This window comes from Hyperoodon ampullatus (assembly GCF_949752795.1).
Source record: "Hyperoodon ampullatus genome assembly, chromosome: 12".
Taxonomy (NCBI): domain Eukaryota; kingdom Metazoa; phylum Chordata; class Mammalia; order Artiodactyla; family Ziphiidae; genus Hyperoodon; species Hyperoodon ampullatus.
Genome location: NC_136925.1, coordinates 11,182,273 through 11,204,822, shown reverse-complemented (window position 1 = coordinate 11,204,822; position 22,550 = coordinate 11,182,273). Strand labels below are relative to the sequence as shown.

General features: G+C 36.5%; 1 protein-coding gene across 1 annotated transcript in view; it reads left to right on the top strand.

Annotated features, from left to right (window-relative positions):
- Positions 1–1,751: 1,751 nt before the first annotated feature.
- Positions 1,752–22,550, top strand: part of FAM135A (family with sequence similarity 135 member A) — a gene marked incomplete at both ends in the record, with an annotated part of 97,639 nt that continues 76,840 nt past the window's right edge. Inside the window, 2 exons of the mRNA XM_079716073.1 lie at positions 1,752–1,828; positions 19,037–19,116. Coding sequence (XP_079572199.1) covers positions 1,752–1,828; positions 19,037–19,116 — 157 coding nt within the window. The remainder of the gene's footprint in view (positions 1,829–19,036; positions 19,117–22,550) is intronic.

Genomic DNA, 22,550 nt, shown 5'->3' with positions numbered 1-22,550 from the left:
TTTTTTTAGCAAGAGTCAGTAACTGGAAGTACAACATTGGTTATTTAATGCTATTAAAATGAAGTTTTGATCAGCAGAGGTAAGAATATGGCGTTTAATTCATAATAGGTCAAAATACTTGCCAGATTTCTATGAAGAACTATTTTAAGAACTGTGAAGGGTCTGAGAATTTATCCCGCTTGCAGAGTAACAAGTTAGCCTGCTGCAGCGCCATGGATGTGGGCAGGAGACATGAGATTCCTGGATCAGAGAAAATGATAGTTTATATGCATGGCAATAGCACTGGCTAGAGTATGAGGCCCCCTGCGTAAGAGCAGGTTGAGTTATGGAGAGGACCCCTGAACTGAGGAACCCAAATCTTTTATGATGGACAATGAGCCTGCTGACTTATGCCTCAGGGGAGACTTTATTACATGGCACAGTAAATAGATCTGCCCTTAATTCCAGTATGAGACACTGTCTCTGACTCCTAAGACTGTTTGCTAAACATATGTCCTTGAAAAATAGTCTGGAATAAAGGCAGTCAGTGTCTCTGCTTGCAAGACATGCAGAAACACAAGACTCAGAATTGTCTTTCAACACTCTCTTACTCCAAACTTCTTTTTAAAGCATGTGTCACTGATAAGGATAATTGTAATAATGCTTTTTTGAAATAGTGTGAAGGTGGAAACCACTGAAATACCCAACAGCAGAAGATTGCTTAAATTATAACATTCACAGTATAATAGTTATTAACTAGGTGTTCATCAAAAGTGAAATACAGCGGGTTTCCCTGGTGGCCCAGTGGTTGAGAGTCCACCTGCCGATGCAGGGGACACGGGTTCGTGCCCCGGTCCGGGAGGATCCCGCATGCCGCGGAGCAGCTGGGCCCGTGATCCATGGCCGCTGAGCCTGCGCATCCGGAGCCTGTGCTCCGCAACGGGAGAGGCCACAGCAGTGAGAGGCCTGCGTACCGCAAAAAAAAAAAAAAAAAAGTGAAATACACAGGTTATAAAATGTACATGTAGTTCGATCCTACTTTTATAGATATTGTACAAATGTACACACGTATGAAGAATATATACCAAAGTATGTATTTCAATGGATAGAATTGTGAATGTTTTTGTTTTTTGTTTTTTGCTTGTCTGTTTTTTTTAACCTCTTGAAAATGAACACTTTAGGCTTTTGTAATGAGGGAAAATTTTTTTTTTGAAATTTAAAAATGAACAGTCACTTAAGAACTTCACCTGGCAGAGAAAAAGCTTCATGAATTTAAATGGGAATTAAAGAATGTTAATTCTTTTGTTTTGACTCTGAAGTTGCCTTTATATGCAATGTAGAACTAGAAGAGAATAATTAGGTAGCTTAATTTTTTCTTCAAAAGTTACTGTTTTATCTATGATAAAGTCAGAAGTTACTTTTCGCAATTAGCTATATTATTTATTATCACATAGTTGTCACGAAGGGAAACAAATCTTAGAAAATGCATTCTAACGGCATATCTTCTAGAGTAGTGCTATTTAGTAAGTATTTCATTAGTAAGTATATTTAGTGAGTATAGATTCTGGTGCTATATAGTCGGGTCAGGCTAACTTAGGAGCATTGTATTAATTAGCTTCATTTTTATTTCCTGCCTATGTATCATGCTCTGAAATATGTTTAATATTAGTGATTTTGTGAGTTGGCATTTTTATTGTGCTTCTCATGATTTTTTTTTCCCTTCTTTAACCAAGGTGCTGTTACCAGATTTGTCTTCTGAGTATAAATTAAAAATGACTGAAGTTCAAGCAATGGTAGAATTCTCCGTGGAGCTAAACAAGTTCTACAATGTGGATTTATTTCAGAGAGGGTTTGTATTTTAATGTGAAAATTATATATTTTGCATAAGATAAATTGTACAGTTTTCATTTAAATTTAATTACATATTTTTGTTCCACCATATATAAGGAAAACAATGAGCTATGTTCAACTATTTTCTCAGAGAAATTTTATTTCTAAATATATATTTGAGTATATTCACATGGATTTAATGATAATGCTGGATATATTTAACATGTGTTTATGAATTTGTACTCCACATTGAGAGGATTTTAATGAAAATGTTTAAGATCTAATTTCTGCTTTTTAAAAGCTAACAGTGTGTGGGAAAAATAAAACATACATACACAAAACACAAAATGTTGTAGGAACACAAAATGTTGACTCCTCAGAAGGTATATATAGAAAGTGCTCCGGGAATCAGAAGAGAAAGATATCTTTCTGGGCTTGTACGTTAGGAAAAGCATAAGGGAGGGATAGGATCAAGGTATGGATAAGATTGATAGGCAGAGGATAAGGGGAAAGACCCTCTTAGTAGGAGAGTGCATCATGAATCAAGTCTCGGAAACAGGGATGAGCAGGTTATTTTAAAGAGTAGTAGGAGGTTGGATATTCTCTTGTAGGGTTGTGAATAGATAGTAAAGAGAGGAGAGGTTATGTTTGTGAAGGGCTTTTGATGTCCGGAGGGATTTGGGCAGCCATTGATGGTTTCCAAGGAAGGATGGAACTATCACTGTTATTACAGTCAGCACTTACTGACATGATGAAGAGCACGGTGATGCTGGATGGATGGTCGTGTAGAAGAAGTTGAGGCACAGGGAGCAGTGTGGAGGTGCTCACGATGTCTCAGGATACAAACCTGAATTCCTGTGCTGGCAGTGGTAGCGGTGGGGCTGTGACCAGCCGGGGTAGGATGAGAGAAATCTTCTATTGTTTGTCTGTCTGTCTTGGCTTTGCCATCTTGTTGAAAAAAACAGACAGCTGTGCTCTGCTGTGCTCCACGTGGTCTCTCAGGACAGCCTGGGCTTGTTCTCATGGCAGAGGCAGGAGTCCAAGAAAGAGAGCAGAAGTTGCAGGATCCCTTGTTTAGGCATACTTGCTTCCTCACTGCATTCTGCTGGCTAAGCAAGTTACAAGGCCAGGCCAGGTCTGGGCTGGTGGCTCTCTGGCCAGTGAAACTCACTGTAAAACTTTATGGGGATTCTGTATGTCTGATATAGTCCATTCCATGCTCTGAAACCCACACCCACAATTGTTTACTGAGACACGACTACTCTCTCAATGAATCACTACTATTTGGAGGTCCGAATGCTGTGGGCTCACGCCCTTTAACTTCCTAAAAGCCTTTTTGTCAAGCTGAGAATGTCTGCTTAGACACTGCCCTTAACTCCTTTGGAGATCTAAGAAAGGGATTTATAGCCACTCCCTTGATTAGATCTTTGTAAGCAGTTTTATTTTCCTCCCCAGGAAGTCTTGGTTCCTCTAGATTCTGCTTGTAAAATGATCAGGTCTTTCTTTAGCTCATCTCATCCTTGCAAAACCTTACTACCCTTGTTAGGAGCAACCAGGTGACTTTTCCAACATTCTGCCAGGAAATTAGCTTGCTCGAGTCCAAAAGTTTCTTAGGTACAGTGTCTAACTTCTTCTAAGTTATTGTTTGAAAGCATACTGACCAAAAGTTTATCACTACAAAACATGGGTCACTGTTTTTTAAGTCTCCTATAGTTTCTGCATTATTTTTTTTTCCTCTATAATTGTAACTAATGGTTACTTTGGTCCCAAAGTCAGTGCCACATATTTTAAGTTTCATTAGTACCCATTTTCATATTAGTTATTTATTGCCACAATAATGCAGCTGACAACAAACACAAAGCCTCAGTGGCATCACAGAAGTAAGCATTTATTTTTGCTCACAGATCTGTGGATCAGCTGAAAGGTCCTGCTGATCTGGGCTGGCCTGGTTCATCTTGGCTGGGCTCATGAATTCACAGTCAGCTGGCAGGGTGCTACCTGGTGCAGAATGGCCCCACCTGGGTGCACTCAGTTCTGCTTTATCATCTCTCATCCTCCAGCTTATTGTCATAGAGGAGGCAGGGATCCAAAGAGAGAGAAAGAAACTGTACAAGAAGACGTTTTAAGACCTAGGCTTGGATAGCTCACTGTTATCTCTGCCACATTGTACTGCCCAAAACAAGCCGTAAGGCCAGCCCGGATTCAAGGGATGGGGAACTACACTCCACTTCTTAATGGGAGTCTCATTGCGAGAGTGTGGATACAGGGGTGGAGGAAGAAATTGAGGACATTTTAAAGTCAGTCTACCACACACTTTAGCATCTTTTGGTTTTTGTTATTAATTCCTGTGAGGTATTTTGGGGAATAAAGAGTAGGATTTAATGAGTGACTCCATGTGGAGGATGATGCAGAGACAGAAAAAGCATTAAAAAATATGTGTGTGGAGGGTGAATTTACATGATCTCTAGGATTACCTTGAAATAGCTCAGCAAAGAAAAAAATGAATATATGAATCAAATATGGCAAAATCTTTTTCACAGATGAAAAATGGGCAGTGGGATATGGGTGCACTGTTCTACTTTTTGCAAATTTAGAATTTTTAAAAAGAAATTTTAAAAGATAATGCTGAAGTTTCAAATCACACTGACTTGGACAATATTAGTGATATTGAAATGAGCAGTGAAGTTGAAGGGGTCCATGGTATAGGACTCAGAATTGGCTCATTTCCATATGTTGAGTTTGAGGTAAGATACCAAGTGGAGATAGTTCCTAAATAATTGGAGGTTTGGAACCGGAGATAAGGACTAAGTGAACTGTTGTTCCATTTTATTGTCAGCCATCGTAAACATAGCATGTATGATTGCTGCTTTCATTAATTTTCTGTTATTCTACAATCTAGTTTCCTCATCCACTGAGGACTTTTGAAGAATATTGTTATGTAACTGGTCTTTCTAAAATCGAATAATTAGAGGCTCATTGTCTTTAGATATATTGCTTGACTTGTTTATTTGTAAGAATATTTTCAAGGATATAATTTACTCTTTTCTATTCTGATTTATCAGTTCCTGCCTTTTAAACCTTTTCTTTATGCTTCTTATTGAGTCTTTACTACTTTTGCCATAAGCAAGTTAATTTAGAGCTTGTGTTTGGCTGTTATGTTAAATAACTGTCAGCTTTGATAGATAAACAGATAAATTTATCTAAATTTATATTTAAATGTTAGGAAATAGAATATATCTTTTCCAATTTATTTTCTGATTTATGAAATGACTGTTTAGGAGACTGAGATGAGGAACTTACAAATTCAGGTAATGAAATGCAGGCAGAACTCAGAGAGACTGCACGTTCAGCTCCTGACCACTGCAGTAAAGTGGGCATTGCAGTAGCCACATGAAGTTTTTGGTTGCTCAGTGCATATAAGAGTGATGTTTATACTAAACTGTAGTCTGTTAAGTGTGCAATAGCATTATGTCTAAAAACACAATGTACATACCTTAAGTAAAAAATACCTTAATGCTAGAAAATGCAACAGTAACATCAAAGATCACCAATCATAGATCACCATAGCAAACATAATAACAGTGAAAATGAAATATTGCAAAAATTACCAAAATGTGATGCAGAGACACGAAGTGAGCAAATGCTGCTAGGGAAAATGGCACCGATAGGCTTGCTCGGCACAGAGTTGCCACAGACCTTCAATTTGTAAAGAAACACGTCGTGTGCGAGGTGTAATAAAGTGAAGTGTAATAAAACGAGGTCTGCCTGTAGTCCTGTGCAGTATTTTACTTCAGTGTTTTTAAAATAACATCAATAAATATCTTACTGAATAGCACTAAGTCATGGCCCAGCAAGAACTAAATGGAGGTGGAGTATGAGGAAGCACTTCTTGTGCACGTTTGGTGATGGCCCTTGTCCTGCTCATCCACAGTGTTTAGTGTTTAATTTTGCCACCGTTGTTACACGATAAGGAACCGACTAGGCAGGGCCTAAGCTGTAGGCAGGCGCAGAAGAGAGAGAACATGTGGCATCTGAGTAGGTCTGTTTTTTCTATAATTACATTGTTTTTCCTTAATGGTAAACCAATAGCCCAGATACTAACAATCTAAAGAAAAACTAGCTGTATTTTTATTTCAACCTATTCTGTCTTTTTCTAAGTATGGTAGATTGTAAACTCTGAAAAGAAAATTGAGACTCTACAGCATTGATTATAAATTTGATGTTATTAAATGGTATGTGGGCGTATGTCTTATGTAAATGAGAGATACAAGAACTCAGTGTAACTAACTTGTTTTGAGTTGTTTATTATACTAGAAGTACATGATTACAAGTTGGTGGACTTCCCAATTGACTCTATTCAAAATTCGTTTATCAAGAGGGCTCCAAAGGGGGAGGAGAGATTGCCTTTTAAATATACAGGGAAAAGTATTATTTAAACACCTGTTCTCAACAGCATAAAGGATAAGAGAGTGGGATTAAATTGAAGCTGTAGCAATTTCAGTTAGGTATTAAACTGGAGGGGAAATTTCCTCTCTTTGGAGACCATTGCAAAATTATGAGAACATCTTTTTCTGGAATTCTTTAGGATAGTGCTATTGAGTACTCATCTGCATACAGCTTGTTACTAATTCAAGAAGAGGTGAGGCACTTTTGCCAGAATGTAGATTAATGCACTGCTTTCTTCAGTGAGAAACTCTTGCTAGGAAGAAAAAAAAAAAAAAAGACTAGCTAAAACAGTGTGTTCTGAGATGGAGTCGGTTTGCTTTATTTCACTGCAGGTTGGTAACATGTCACAGAGATGCGCCAGTGTACGTACCACAGTTTAAAGAACACAGCTTTAGAATATCAGTGAATGGCTTCTAGAATGGAGTTGAGTTTAATTCATTTCAGAAAGAAGCAAATGGACTAACGTTAGGTATTCTCAAATATTTAGAAAGTGTGGGAACTTGGGCAAAGTGTTGTATGTTTTAACATTCTTTTGTAAAGCAAGTGAAATGTTATCAGTTTGATTTGTTTCCAGGTGTGTTTGAGACAGTCAGCAATCCAGCATACTGCTGATAATAAAACAAGTAATGAGGGAAACGGCCATGGGGTGCAAGTTGAAATGATGATAGTAGTACTTTGTTATTTTTTATTTTCTTTCGCATGTGGTTTCCCATAAAACAGTTTAATTATATACCTGTAGCTACAACTGCCTTCCCTAGTCAGTCCTAGCACCATTCCCTTGTCATAAGCTATACTACTGCAAGGCGACTAATGTATTATGATTTGGAAATAAAGAAGATCAAAGATATGGACTTAGAAATTGTTTTCTTAAATTTCAGTAACATCACAAAACCGTGGAGCTGAAATCCTCTTAGGAAAGGCCTGTAGAACCCTAGAAACCGGGTTCCATACTACAGTCTTTAAAGGCTCTGAAGAAAACAATCTTTTTTTTTTTTTTTTTTTTTTTTGCGGTATGTGGGCCTCCCACTGTTGTGGCCTCTCCCGTTGCGGAGCACAGGCTCCGGACGCACAGACCCAGCGGCCATGGCTCACGGGCCCAGCCGCTCCGCGGCATGTGGGATCTTCCCAGACCGGGGCACGAACCCGTTTCCCCTGCATCGGCAGGCGGACTCTCAACCACTGCGCCACCAGGGAAGCCCGAAAACAATCTTAAATCCCTTCCGTTTATGATTCTGAGGTTGTTAAACTCATGGGAAGTTGATAGCTTGATTTAAAAATGATTGTCAGCCAAAAGAATCAGAAAATTTCATGCTGATTTTTTGGATTATTGACATTGATTACAACCTTGGAAAAAATGATCCCTAGTCTATAATGTCATGTATATGTTGTATAAAGTTCACAAATTGAGGACTTCTGATTAAGTGGTGCTGATTGGACTCACAGGAAACCACCTCAAATTTTCTTCAAGGCCTTCAAAACTGTCTAAAATTGTCTCTTTCTTCAGTAAGGTATAAGAACTGAGAATACTATCTAAGAAGGTCATCACTTTCTCAGGTTTAAATGAATCAACCATTCTCTGTAGTCAGAAAAGTTAGTTTTCTCACAGCAATTTACATCAATTACTAGACTATTTCTGAATCTTTAGATTTCTCTCATTATTGTGTCCTACCTCATTTTTAAAAATCGATGCCATAGTATAGGTCTGCCATTTGTGGCCTGTGTGAGATAGGATGTCTGCATCCTTTGAAGGATCATAATGATGGAGCATAACAGTCAATGATGGAGCTGATACTGAGTATACCAGCAGTTAGCCAGTACTGGCCTTGAACGCATCTGTGTTTGAAGTATAAATATATAGAAGAAATCAAATTAGGAACTGTGAAAAGAACTATAGAAGACAGAAAAAAATAGTTTAATATTAATGTTGTCAATTAAGTAGAAGAAAATCTTTCCATTAAAGGACAGTTGTTATGAGAAGTGTCTACTCGAAAATCAAAGCATAAATGACGTGACTTCAAGGCAATGCAAACACCAATGGGAAGAGAAACATGAAACTTAAGAATTTGTGTACTTGTTAACAAAGTGTACAATAATGTGTTTCCATAATAATGCAAATATGTAATTTAAGGAACAATTTGCATAAAGAGGAATTTATTTATGGGTCATATATTACTTAACCCAGGGACTATCTGTATGGATTTTATGAGAGTTCCACCTGTAAATAACAAGATGCTCTCAAAGAGGTAACCAGTAAATTTGGCTAGATAATAAACAATAAGAATAGATCTTTCCTGATTAATAAAGACTTTTTGAGACAGCAAGTGAGCTCATTGTTTTCTTGACAAAATTAAAGAATGGATTTTAAAGTTAACATATTGGGGTAAAAAGTTTATATTTCAAAAATTAAAGAGTTCTGTTAAGTATTCAGTTTCAAAAGATTTTACTGAAAAGGAAATAAGAATCTGCTCTGAAGCTTTTTTCCTAAAATTACTCATGATCCTACAATAACTCCACAGCCTCTTCAGAGCTTTGCAGGGAAGATGTAGTGATCCAAGTAGTCTGTCTTTTGTAACAGTAGGAAGATATTCTAAGAAAATACAGAGTCTTAGAAAATATACTCCTTACTTACTCTTTTTGAATAAATTATTTGTGATATGTTCTTGAACAACAGGAAAGGGAGTAAAAATTTAGAACTCTAAATTTAGGAAGTTGTAATAGGAGATTACCTTTGAAACTTATTGAAATGATAGAAATAAGTCAAAATAATAAATATATTTACAAAATTAAATCTTAGAGTTTTTAAGAACTATTTCCATTTCAAATAGATTAGTGAGTTGTTTCTCCTGATTTATTAATAAAATATGGAAAAGGAGAATGACGGTGGGGGAAGTAATTGTTAAATTCTGCATCTTACATAAATGAAAAGCAAAATTTTTAAAAATGTCTTTCTGTAAAAACCTACACCTATATACTAATGTTTTTGAAAAACTTATTTGCTTTCTAATGGAATTAGAGATTATATATGGTTATTACAAAAAAAAAAAGCAAGTTAACCAGAGTCGACATAGCAAATGAAGGAATGGAAAAAGTAAGCAACATCAAAAACAAAAAATATAGAATAAGATGACAAGTACAAACATTTAAAATTATTATGACCATAAAACTCAAATAGTTTTAAGTTTTCCGGTTTAAAGGCAGACTTTTGGATTTTAAATCCAATAATTTTCTGTTTATAACAGACATACCCCATGTTTTGAGAACAGATGCCTACAAATTAAAAATGCTGATTTGGTGAATTGAAGCTTTTATCATTATGAAAAGACTTCTGTATCCTAATAATGCTGTTTGCTTTTAACTCTCTTTTGTCTAATATTAATATTGTGACATCAGCTTTCTTTTGGTTAAAATTTTCAAAGTGTACCTTTTACCATTCTTTTATTTGCAGACTTTCTCTATCCTTGTATTTTCCATTTTTCTGTTGTAAACAACGTACAGTGGGATTTATCTTTTTCATTCTCTAGGGCACTCTTTGTGTTTTAACTGGAGCATTTGGTCCATTTATATTTAATGTAATTGCTGATATATTTGTGTTTATATCCATTATCTTATATTTTGTGCTTTCTATGTACCCTCTTCTTTTTTTCTCCCTGTGCATCTCTCTCTTTTTTTTTTTTTTTTCATGTTCTGATTTCTGCCAAGATCTTCAGGGTTATTCTTTGAGAGAGATTTTCCTTGTGTCTGGCCTTTTAGGAAACACCAATCTAGGACCCACTTTTTGTTTCTTTAAGGAAAAGTTTAAAACATATGAAAGTATAGTAAACACATATATACCTATGATCTAGCCAACAATTATCAAAGTTTTTTCTCCTTATTTCACCTATTACCCTCCTCCCCAATCTTTTTTTAGTATCTTTAATACAGGAAGACTTTTGATTTAAAAAATCTGCAAAACCATTATTGCACTTAAAGAAATGTTTAAAATAATTTCTTGGCATCAAATAAAATGGTGTTCTCATTTCTTCAGTCATCTTATAAATGTGTTTTTATAGTTTGTTTGAGTCAGTATCCCTCCAAAATTTACAGGTTGTATTTGGGTGTTATATCTCTTAGATTTTTTTTTTAATTTGTAATTGCTAGTTTGATCCAAAAGCTTGATTAAATTCTGATAGTTTTTGAGAAGAGTCCTTCATAGCTGCTGCTGTGTCCTTCCTGTTACATTATATTTGGGGACATAAAATGTCTGCCTCTTTTCATGAGATTGACTCAGGCATTGTCAATCTGATGCATCCATTATAAAGTTCTCCATCACTTAATTGATGTTACCTATTAATAACTTTTCCAGAGTCATTATTTTATTTTACTAGGGCTTACAAAATAGTGATATTCTATTATTCCTTCTGCATTTATTAGCTATAATTCTGTGAAGAAGAATTTTGCCTCATTAACTATTTGGTTACTCTGAAATACAGTTTATACAGGAAAGACATGGCAAGTGTTTTTTTCTTTTCCTTATTTACTAGTTTTCAGAATATTGTGTTGTTGCTCTAGCATCTTTCAAATATCATCAGTTTTTATTTAGTACAGGTATATCTCGGATATATTATGAGTTCAGTTCCAGACCATCGCAATAAAGTGAATATCACAGTAAATAAGTTCACAGGAATTTTTTGGTTTCCTAGAGCATGTAAAAGTTATGTTTACACTTAAAAAAGTAAATGTGCAATAGGATTTTGTCTAAAAAAATGCACATACCTTAATTTAAAAATACTTTATCACTAAAAAATGCTAACCATCATGTGAGCCTTCAGTGAGTTGTAATCTTTTGGCTGGTGGAGGGTCTTGCTTCAGTGTTGATGGCTGCTGAGTGATCAGGATGGTGATTGCTGAAGGTAGGGGTGGTAATGTGGCAAAATAAGACAATGAAGTTTGCTGCATTAATTGGCTCTTCCTTTCACGAACCATTTCTCTGTAGCATGCAGCACTGTTTGGTATCATTTTATCCACAGTAGAACTTCTTCCAAAACTGTAGTTAATCCTTTCAAACCCTGTCCCTGCTTTATCAACTAAGTTTCATATTCTAAATCCTTTGCTGTCATTTCAACAGTCTTCACAGCATCTTCCCCAACAGTAGATTCCATCTCAAGAAACCACTTTCTCTGCTATCCATAAGAAGCAACTCCTCATCCATTGATTGCAGCAATCCAGTCACATCTCAGGCTCCACTTCTAGTTCTCCTCCTGTTTCCACCACATCTGCAGTGACTTCCTCTGCTGACGAGTGAGTCCCTACAAGTCAGGAGGGTTGGAATCAACTTCTTCTGAACCCCTTATAATGTTGATATTTGGACCTCTTCCCGTGAATCGTGAATATTCTTAATGGCATCTAGAATGATGAATTCTTTCTGGAAGGTTTTCAATTGACTTTGCCCAGATCGACCAGAGGAGTCACTGTCTCTGGAAGCTATAGCCTTATGAAATGTATTTCTTAAATCATAAGACTTGGGAGTGGAAATTAGTCCTTGATCCATGGGCGACAGAATAGATGTTATATTACCAGGCATGAAAACAACATGAATCTCATTGTCCATCTCCATCAGAGCTCTTGGGTGACCAGGTGCACTGTCAATGAGCAGTAACATTTTGAAAGGAATTTTTTTTTCTTAGCAGTAGGTCTCAACAGTGGGCTTAAAATATTCAGTAAGCCATGTTGTAAACAGACGTACTGTCATCCAGGCTTTGTTGTTCCATTTAGAGAGCACCGGCAGAGGAGATTTAACCCTAGAATTTTCAGAATGGTGAATGAGCATTGGCTTCAAGTTAAGTCACCAGCTGCATCAGCCCTAACAAGAGAGTCAGCCTGTCCTTTGAAGCTTTGAAGCCCGGCATTGACTTCTCTCTAGCTATGAAAGTCCTAGACGGCATCTTCTAATAGAACACTATTTTGCCTACATTGAAAATCTGTTGTTCAGTGCAGCCACCTTCACGAATTATCTTAGCCAGATCTTCTGGATAACTTGCTGCAGCTTCTCCATCAGCACTTGCTGCTTCCCCTTGCACTTTGTTGTTATGGAGATGGCTTTTTTCCTTAAACCTCGTGGACCAACCTCTGCTGGCTTCAGACTTTGCTTCTGCAGCTTCCTCGTCTCTCTCAGCCTTCACATAATTGGAGAGAATTAGGGCATTGCACTAATTTTGGCTTCAGCTTAAGGGAATGTTGTGGCTGGTTTGATCTTCTCTCCAGGCAACTAAAACTTTCTTCATATCAGCAATAAGGTCGTTTTGCTTTCTTATCATTCGTGTGTTCACTGGAGCAGCACTTTTAACTTCCTTCAAGGCTTTCCCTTTACATCCACAGTGTGGCTACCTGTTTGGCACAAGAGGCCTAGTTTTCTGCCTCAGTTTTGAACATGCCTTCCTTACTAAGCTTAATCGTTTCTAGCTTTTGATTTAAAGTGAGAAACAACCAACTCTTCCTTTAACTTGAACACTTAGAGGCCATTGTAGGTTTATTAATTGGCCTAATTTCAACATCGTGTGTCTCAGAGAATGAGGAGGCCCGAGGAGAGAGAGAGATGGGGGAATGGCTGGTCGGTAGAGCGGTCAGAACCCACACAACATTTATTAAGTTCACTGTCTTATATGAGTGGTTTGTGGGGCCCCAAAACAATTACAAGAGTAGCATGAAAGATCACTGATCGCAGATCACCGTAACACATGTAATAATAATGAAAAAGTTTGAAATACTGTGAGAATTACCAAAATGTGACACTGAGACATGAAGTGAGCAAATGCTATTGAGAAAATCATGCCAATAGACTTGCTTGACACAGGGTTGCTAGAAACCTTCAACTTGTAAACAAAATATTGGGTTAGCCAAAAAGTGCCTTCAGTTTTTGAGTAAAAATAAAAGACATATTTTTCACTTTCAACAAAAACTTTATTGAGCAACACATTCGCCGTTTTGTTCCACTGTCTTCTGCCATTTATCAGGTAACTTCATAATTCCATCTGCCCAAAACTTTTTATCTTTTTGAGCAAAGAACTGTTCTAGATGCCTTTTACAGTCTTCCAGGGAATTGAAATTTTTTCCATTAAGAGAATTCTATAAAGACCGAAATAAATGGAAATCCAAAGGTGCAATGTCTGGTGAATACAGCGGATGAATCAGAACTTCCTAGCCAAGCTGTAACAGTTTTTGCCTGGTCATCAAAGAAACATGCGGTCTTGTGTTATCCTGATGGAAGATTATGCGTTTTCTGTTGACAAATTCTGGACGCTTTTTGTCAAGTGCTGCTTTCACTTGGTCTAATTGGGAGCAGTACTTGTTGGAATTAATTGTTTGGTTTTCCGGAAGGAGCCCCTTCCAATCCCACCATATACACACCATCACCTTCTTTGGATGAAGACCGGCCGTTGATGTGGTTGGTGGTGGTTCATTTTGCTTGCCCCCTGTTCTCTTCCATTCCACATTATTGTACAGTATCCACTTTTCATCGCCCATCACAATATGTTTTAAAAATGGAACATTTTCATTATGTTTAAGTAGAGAATGGCATGCAGAAATACGGTCAAGGAGGTTTTTTCACTTAACTCATGTGGAACCCAAAGATCAAAGCCATTAACATAACCAAGCTGGTGCACATGATTTTCAGCACCTGATTTGGATATTTTTAGTATGTCGGCTGTCTCCCGCATGGTATAACGTTGGTTGTTCTCAATTAATGTCTCGATTTGGTCACTATCAACTTCAACTGGCCTACCCAACCGTGGAGCATCATCCAGCGAGAAATCTCCAGCCCAAAAGTTTGCAAACCACTTTTGACACATTCTATCAGTCACAGCACCTTCTCCATACACTGCACAAATCTTTTTGTGCGTTTCACTTGCGTTTTTACCTTTCTTGAAATAATAAAGCACAATATGCTGAAAATGTTGCTTTTTTTCTTCCATCTTCAATATTAAAAAGGCTGCACAAAAATTCACCAATTTCGATAAGTCTTTTTTTAAATGGACGCTGATATGACAGCTGTCACATACAATCTAATAAAATTGTTTTGAATGAAGTTAAAGACAACCAAAGGCTACTAAAGCCATCTTATGGGAAAAAACCAAATGAACCTTTTGGCCACCCCAATACCTTCAAATAAAGTGTGATAAAAACAAGTTATGCCTATACCAATATGAACTCATGGATTTTTAATGTATCTGATGGTAATTCTGCATCATTAGTCTTCTTGATGTTCGGAGAGAGCCTTGTAGGTTGATTTCTGTGAACTTCTCATAGAGTGATCCAGGCAGTATTTGAGAGCTTCCGTGTTTCCTACTGTGACTAGCTTTTCCAGATTCTAGTATATTCCCTGCTCTAGATTTGGAATCAGCCAACGGGCTCTAGTTCCTTTTAGTGGGAAATAGTGTTTAGAGATCGTAATATACGTGTTAAAGATACACATTTTTATTGAGTCATTGCTTCTAGGCCTTCTCAGTTGACAGAGATAGAAAATACATTTTTTAAAGAAAAGTACATGATAAATTTTTACTATTTTCCTATTCTAATTTTAGATTACAAGGATTTTACTTTTTTAATTTTATGTTTATCTCTTTTCCTTTACACTGAAAATCTTGGTTCCTAATAACATGATTACTTAACTTGCTTTATTCATGTGTGTGCAAATATGTCTAAGATAATTTCAAAATAATAGTAGCACCACCAACAAGACTATAAATGTTGTTTAAAACTTCTTTGGAGGGCTTCCCTGGTGGCGCAGTGGTTGAGAGTCCGCCTGCCGATGCAGGGGACACGGGTTCGTGCCCCGGTCTGGGAAGATCCCACATGCCACAGAGCGGCTGGGCCCGTGAGCCATGGCCGCTGAGCCTGTGCGTCCGGAACCTGTGCTCCAAAACTTCTTTGGAGTTCTCTTTTATTGTAGGATATATCCCATGAGGAATAGGCACTTAAAGTACTGTGTTTTAAAAATCACTTGAAAGAACTTTGTGAAATTGCAGTTAAGAAGGTACACATTAAGTTCAGTTGTTTTAGGGTGGTTTAGGGGATTTTTTTTTAATTTAATTTATTTTGTTATTGTATAAAAATATTTTGTGGTTCCAAAATCGAAACTCTGAAGTACATACATTGAGAGAGGCCTTGTTTTCATCCCGGTCCCTTCTCCTGACCCCCATCCCCCCACCTATAGGTAACCATTTTATTTTTTATTAGTTTTGTGTATATCCTTCCCTTTTATTACTTTTCTTAAAAGGCAAAAATATATATATAATCATATCCTTTCTTCTTACACAAAGGTAGCATAGTACACATGTTCCATGCTTGCTTTTGTTGGTAAAAAATGTATCTTAGAGATCACTCCTTTGCAGTATGTAGAGATATACATATATGTAAATATAGATATACTAAAGTATATATATAAAAGATTACTTTTTATAACCATGTGGTACTGCATTGTATAGTTGCACCATAGTTTATTCAGCCAGTCCCTTAATGATGGACATTTTGCTTTTTTCTTGAGTTTTCCTGTTGCAGTTAAGGCTGCAATGAATAGCCTTGTGCTACCTCATTGAATATTTTTGCTAAAGTATCTTTGGGAGATAGTCTTAAAAGTGGGATGCTAGGTCAAAGAGTAAATGTCTATGTGTTTTTGCTCCTTATTGCTAAATTCCCCTCCATATGGCGTTGCACAATTTTACCTCACCAGCAGTACAGAAGAATTCCTTTTTTCCCAGAGCCTCACCAGAAGAGTATTTTGTCAAACTGCTGGTTTTCTTTCGATGTGACAGATGAGAAAGGATAGCCCATTATAGTTTTAATTTGTAGGTTTTTGTTTGTTTGTTTTTTAATTTATTTTTTTTTTGCAGTACGCGGGCCTCTCACTGTTGTGGCCTCTCCCGTTGCGGAGCACAGGCTCCGGACGCGCAGGCTCAGCGGCCATGGCTCACGGGCCCAGCCGCTCCGCGGCATGTGGGATCTTCCCAGACTGGGGCACGAACCCGTGTCCCCTGCATCGGCAGGCGGGCTCTCAACCACTGCGCCACCAGGGAAGCCCCTTAATTTGTAGTTTTTAAAATTATAAGTAAGATTGAAAATTTTTTCATGTATTTAAGAGACATTTGCAGTTTTTTTTGGTGAACTGTTAATTTTCTTTTTCTTATTTATTTATTTATTTATTTGCGTTACGCGGGCCTCTCACTGTTGTGGCCTCTCCCGTTGCGGAGCACAGGCTCTGGATGCGCAGGCTCAGCGGCCATGGCTCACGGGCCCAGCCGCTCTGCGGCATGTGGGATCTTCCTGGACCTGGGCACGAACCCGTGTCCCCCGCATCGGCAGGCAGACTCTCAACCACTGCGCCACCAGGGAATCCCTCTTTTTCATTTTTTTAGGTTAATTGGCCTTTTTCTTCTCAATTTTTAGTTGCTCTTTATATATTAGGAATATAATCCAGGCTTTTAAAGCCGAAAAGAAGGTTTGTCAGAATGGATCAGCAGATGCCTGCAGGACAAAAGCAGCTTCATTGCGGTGTCTACCTGACTGATTTTGTTTGATAATTCCATACTATTTTGTTACTTCAATAATTTTATAAAGATATATTTTATACTTTATTTAGCTGTTGTAGTTGTTTTTTTTTAGCAAGAAGTTGTTCTGAATAACCTAGCTCACCACAGCCCTTAGAAAAGGAAATATTTTATCCTTTGCTTTTAAAATTTTATCTGTTACTTGATATTTTACGTAAAAAAGTTAACATGCACATTTGAAAGTTCATTTTTGAAGATTTATACCTTTAAAGTATCATTAATCTTTATTAAAACAATATATTTACAGTCATAATAGGCTGCTTTTATAAATGCAAAGTGAACATCGCTTAAAATAATGTAAGCAATTACTTCCAGTGGTTTGTTTTTCCTCTATCTCTAGAACTTAGCCCAGTGGCTAACACATAGGTGGGTCCTCAATAAGTCATGAATTAATGGTACGTGTATGTATATGTATACACACACACATTTATTTATTTTTTAATATGTTGAACTGTATGTTTTAGGCACTTTTTTTTCATTTATTTATTTTTGGCTTCATTGGGTCTTTGTTGCTGCACGCAGGCTTTCTCTAGTTGCAGCAAGCGGGGGCTACTCTTTGTTGCAGTGCGTGGGCTTCTAACTGCAGTGGCTTCTCTTGTTGCGGAGCACAGGCTCTAGGCACATGGGCTGCAGTAGTTGTGGCACGCGGGCTCAGTAGTTGTGGCTCGTGGGCTCTAGAGCACAGCCTCAGTAGTTGTGGCACAGGGGCTTAGGTGCTCCGCGGCATGTGGGATCTTCCCAGACCAGGGATTGAACCCGTGTCCCCTGCATTGGCAGGTGGATTCTTAACCACTGCACCACCAAGGAAGTCCCACATGCACATTTAAATTCAGGGAATTTTAAATTAGGATACTCTAACAGTATACAGTAAATGCAGAGTGTTGTTTAAATGTCTCTGAATTTATGTGTGCAAATCATTATATTAGGATTGAGGGTGTACACTTACAAATAGGACATAGTTCTCGTGCTTAAGAAGTTTAAAATGAAATGTCTATCAGTTGCTTATTCTTAAGCTCTTATACCACATACCTGAATATTTTAAAATAACAATATTTCACTTAATCTTTAATTAAAATTAAAACTTTGCTATCCTTTGGTCCCAAGGCTCCTGCTGTTTCCACTTTGATTTTTCTTCTCAGTCATCTTACGTCTTCAAGGTGACCTCATCTTAATCTCAACTAAGCATCTATCTCTGTGGAGTTTTGCCATGTCTATTTAAGGCCAAATTGTGATTTTAAAGGTTCTAAATTTAATTGGCTACTGTTTCATTCACTCTTTAATTCGGGCTTTGTGATCTGACCATATGTTCTCTTCAAGGCCACACCTTCCTAGCAATAATAGTAATAAATATATTTATATATTTTAATCTTTGTATTATTTACAAATGTAATATTTAAACTATCATCTAGGAAATTATTAAAGAGAAATAAAGACTAAATATTCAGCTCCCTAGGGTCCATCTAAAGTCATCACTGATTTATAATCTTCATTTAGCTTTTAGTAATCCTCTGTGTGTGTATGTGTGTGGGTGTGTGTGTGTGTACAAAGATACCTGTATCCTCCATGACATACACAAACTAGTAGTGTAATGATGTTAAAACACAAGCATATTATAATACTTTTATCTCATAATTTTTTCTGTTTAAACTGATATTGTTAATGACTGGTAGATTTTTTTAGTATATATTTTTTCTTAATTTTGTAGAATAAACAAAAGTGCATAAACTAAACAGAATAGTTATGACCTCGAAAAAATACTGAATTCTTTAAACCAAATACATATCTTATAGTATGAAACTAATTGTTTTAAAAACCCTCTACTATTAATCCTGTATTTTCTCAAAATTATGCTTAAGAATAATTTATTATCTTTTAAAAGAAAAAAATGAATAAATCAAATAAAGCAGTGAAACTCTTAGAATCGTTAGTAACTCCTATGGTTGCTATGCATTCTCTCATTTAAAGTAAGGTTGTTTCTCTCGTCTGTCTTTACACACGCCTGTTTCCCTTTGGGTTTTATGCCATGCTAGTATTTGATCTGTGTATGGATCTGATACACTGTTTTCCACCAGCAGTAAATACTGTGGGAGACTGATAGAAGCAGACCAACTTTATTTTTTAATACATATAGATATATAGAAATTGCGGCATTGCATATTTTTAAATGTTTTGAAGTGACTTCTTTGTCTCTTTTGCTTTAGTTTTTACCAGATTCGTGCATCTATGAAAATTCCACCAAGAGTTCCCCACAGAGTAGAAGCTAGTTTGTTACATGCAGCAGGTAAGCCAAGGAATGTTTTCAACTGTTTTTAAAAAATGTGAAGCAACATTATAATGACTAATAATAACTTTTCATAATTATTTTTATCTTTTAATTACAAATAAAAGATGCCAAAGAGCATCATTCTCATACCTCTTATAAAAAATATATTTGAGGCCTCAGTAAAACAGTCTTGATTATAGTTCCTTGTCTCCCTCTTAGGTTTCTTACGATGAGCGAATAAAAGAAAGTATGTGAAATTTCCATGAAACCAAACATAAGTGGGGGTGGTATCATTTATATCATGTAATATATAAATTTAACAAATACACAGTGAATGTGGACACATAATTTGACATAGGATCACAAAGGTGTTTTATGATAAAGTTTGATAGTATGCGTTTTGAGAATATTTTTCAACCACTTTTTTTTTTCTGGTTGATTACTCTAATTAGAAAACAAAGGGCCAGAAAGCATAAAATAGACATGTTATAGCAGCTCTTTTATTACTCATATTCTGAGGAGACACGCCAGCATTAAAGGATTGGAGCCAAAACTGGTGGCCCTGACAGAATCATTGGGCATTTTTTCAGCTTTCCTGATACAGTATACTCTGTTTCAGTCTAAGCAGTTAGAAAACGAAATGGCTAATGAAACATACTAGAGAGTTATCATATATTTCTAATATGAATTACTAGTTTTCAAAGTATCATAAAATAATAAGTATACCTAACATTAAAGCTATGTTGAGCACAGTTCAGTTCATTTTTGAAATTTAAAAATATATTCTGGGAATTTGAAGTGTTGTGGATTATCTTTCTTAGCGTACTATGGATACCAAAATGCTGCTTAATGTTAAAGTTTAATGAATTGTACATAATGGAGAGTTTACTCTTTCTGAAGACTGTCAAAATGCTCAGGGAGGCCTATTGCTTATGACCAAAAATATGTACCTTTTTTCTTTTCAAAATTAATTTTCTTCTTGGCCTGGTGTACATGTTGGAGTATACATTTATTGCCAGTAGGTCTTTTGTAAGTCTACTTTCTAGGAAACAGGTTAAAACAACTAATGTTACAGGTCAGATTGGTACTGCCTTTTTGACCTTCCTTAATCAGCAGGCTAAATGTCCTGCTCTGTTGTATCTCCTAAAGTTGCCAGTTGGAAAATACTGTAGAAAAACTTCTTTTTTCTGGACTACCTTTTTATTTATATATACTTTCAGCTTTATAGAGGAATAATCGACAAATATCATTTTATATATTTAAAGTGTACAATGTGATTTGTTATACACATACATTGTACAGTACATATACATATGTGATTTGTTATACAGATACAATGTGAAAAAATTGCCATGGTCAAGATAATTAGCACATCTATCACTTCACATGGTTAGTTGTTTTGTGTGTTTGTGGGAAAGAAGGCTTAAGATTTATTCTTAACAGATTTCAAGTATACAGTACTTTATTACTAACTATAGTCATCATGCTGTGCATTAGATCTGCAGAACTTATTTTTCTTATAACTAAAAGTTTGTACCCTTTGACCTACATCTTCCCATTTCTCCCACACCCCAGCCCCTGGCAACTACCATTCTACTGTCTGTTTCTATGAAACTGACTCTTTTGTTTTGTTTCCACATGTAAGTGATAACATCCAGTATTGGTCTTTCTGTGTCTGACTTACTTCATGCAGCTTAATGCCCTCCAGGTTCATTCTTGTTGCTGCAAATGACAGGATTTCCATCTTTTTTTATGGCTGAATAGTATTCCATTGTTTAAAGAAACACTGCCTTTTCTTTATCCATTCATCCACTGACAGACACTTGGGTTATTTCCACGTCTTGGCTATTGTGAATGATGGTGCAATGAAAATGGGAGTGCAGAATTTTCTTTTAGATACTGATTTCATTTCTTTCAAATATATATTCAGGAGTGGGATTGCTGGATCACTTGGAAGTTCTATTTTCAATTTTTTGAGGCTCCTCCATACTGTTTGCCATAGTGACTGCACCCATTTACATTCTCCCCAACAGTGCGCAAGTGTTCCCTTTTCTCCACATCCTGGCCAGCATTTGTTATCTCTTGATGTTTTCGTAATAGCTATTCTGACAGATGTGAAGTAGTATCTCTTTGTGTTTTTGGTGTGCGTTTCCCTGATGATTAGGGATGCTGAGCACCGTCTCATGTACCCGTTGGCCATTTGTCTGTCTTCTTTGCCAAAAATGTCTCTTTGGTTCCTCTGCCTCTTCTAAAATCAGATTGTGTTTTTGCTATTGAGTTGTTGGTTTCTTTATATATTTTGGATATTATCCCCTATCAGATATATGATTGGCAAATATTTTTTCCCAGTCAGTAGGTTGCTTTTTCTTTTGTTGGTGGTGTCCTCTGCTGTGCAGAAGCCTTGTAATTTAATGTAGTCCCACCTATCTATTTTTGCCTTTGCTTTGGTGTCAAATCCAAATAATCGTTGCCAAGACCAATGTCAAGGAGCTTTTCCCCTTTGTTTTCTTCTAGGAGCTTTGTGGTTTCAGGTCTCAAATTTAAGTCTAATCCATTTTGCGTTAATTTTTGTGAGTGATATTAAGAAGAAGAGAAAAAAATGATGATTTTGTCTGTGAGTTGCAGTAGGCAGGTTAGATGGTTTGGGAATTAGAGGGTGTTATACAGCTTATTGCAACATGTTTAAATTATTTCCAGCACAAGATTGTGCTGACAGTGAGAGGCTTGAGTCAGGACATAGCTGTCATCTTATAATAACATCAGTCATGAGAGACAGTGAGTATTTATGGGGCTGTTGAAAATGGAATAATAACAGTGCATTCAGAGATTTCTACAACAGAGAAGTCATTGCCGGTTCTGGGAAGCTGGCCCCAGTTTGAAATGTTAGAAGACTATGTATAATTTTGATAAAAAAGTCAAGAACAACTTGCCATTTCTAATAGTGATAGTAGTTTTTAAAAAGAAACGTATACTGTTTTATTTGATTTTTCGTATCTATCCATCCCTTTTCTCTGAAAAAAATATTTTTATGCAAATAATACCAGCAAAGAGTTAAAAGATCTATTAGTCCAGAAAGATTAGTAGTGAAAACCATAGCTCCTTCTCTGGATGCATCTGCTTTTAACTGTTTCTGTAGTCCTGATGGTTTCCCCTACATGGACATTCCACGTCCTGTGACAATTTATGTCACACCACTTCCTCCCTCTCCCCCTATTTTTTAAGAGATACCATTATTCTCACATTTCTCTTTGATCATTACCGGAGCTTCAAATGAAATATTTAAAGCTCTGTTTCTTATTTCAGCATATATTACAGCCCCCTCATTTTCTAAAGTAAGGATATAAGCAATCTTACCTCTTTTTTCAAATTTTCTCTTTCCCTCCACTTCCCAACCTGTTGGATATATCCTTTGTTTTATATTATCAAGATTGCTAACATTCATATTCGGATTT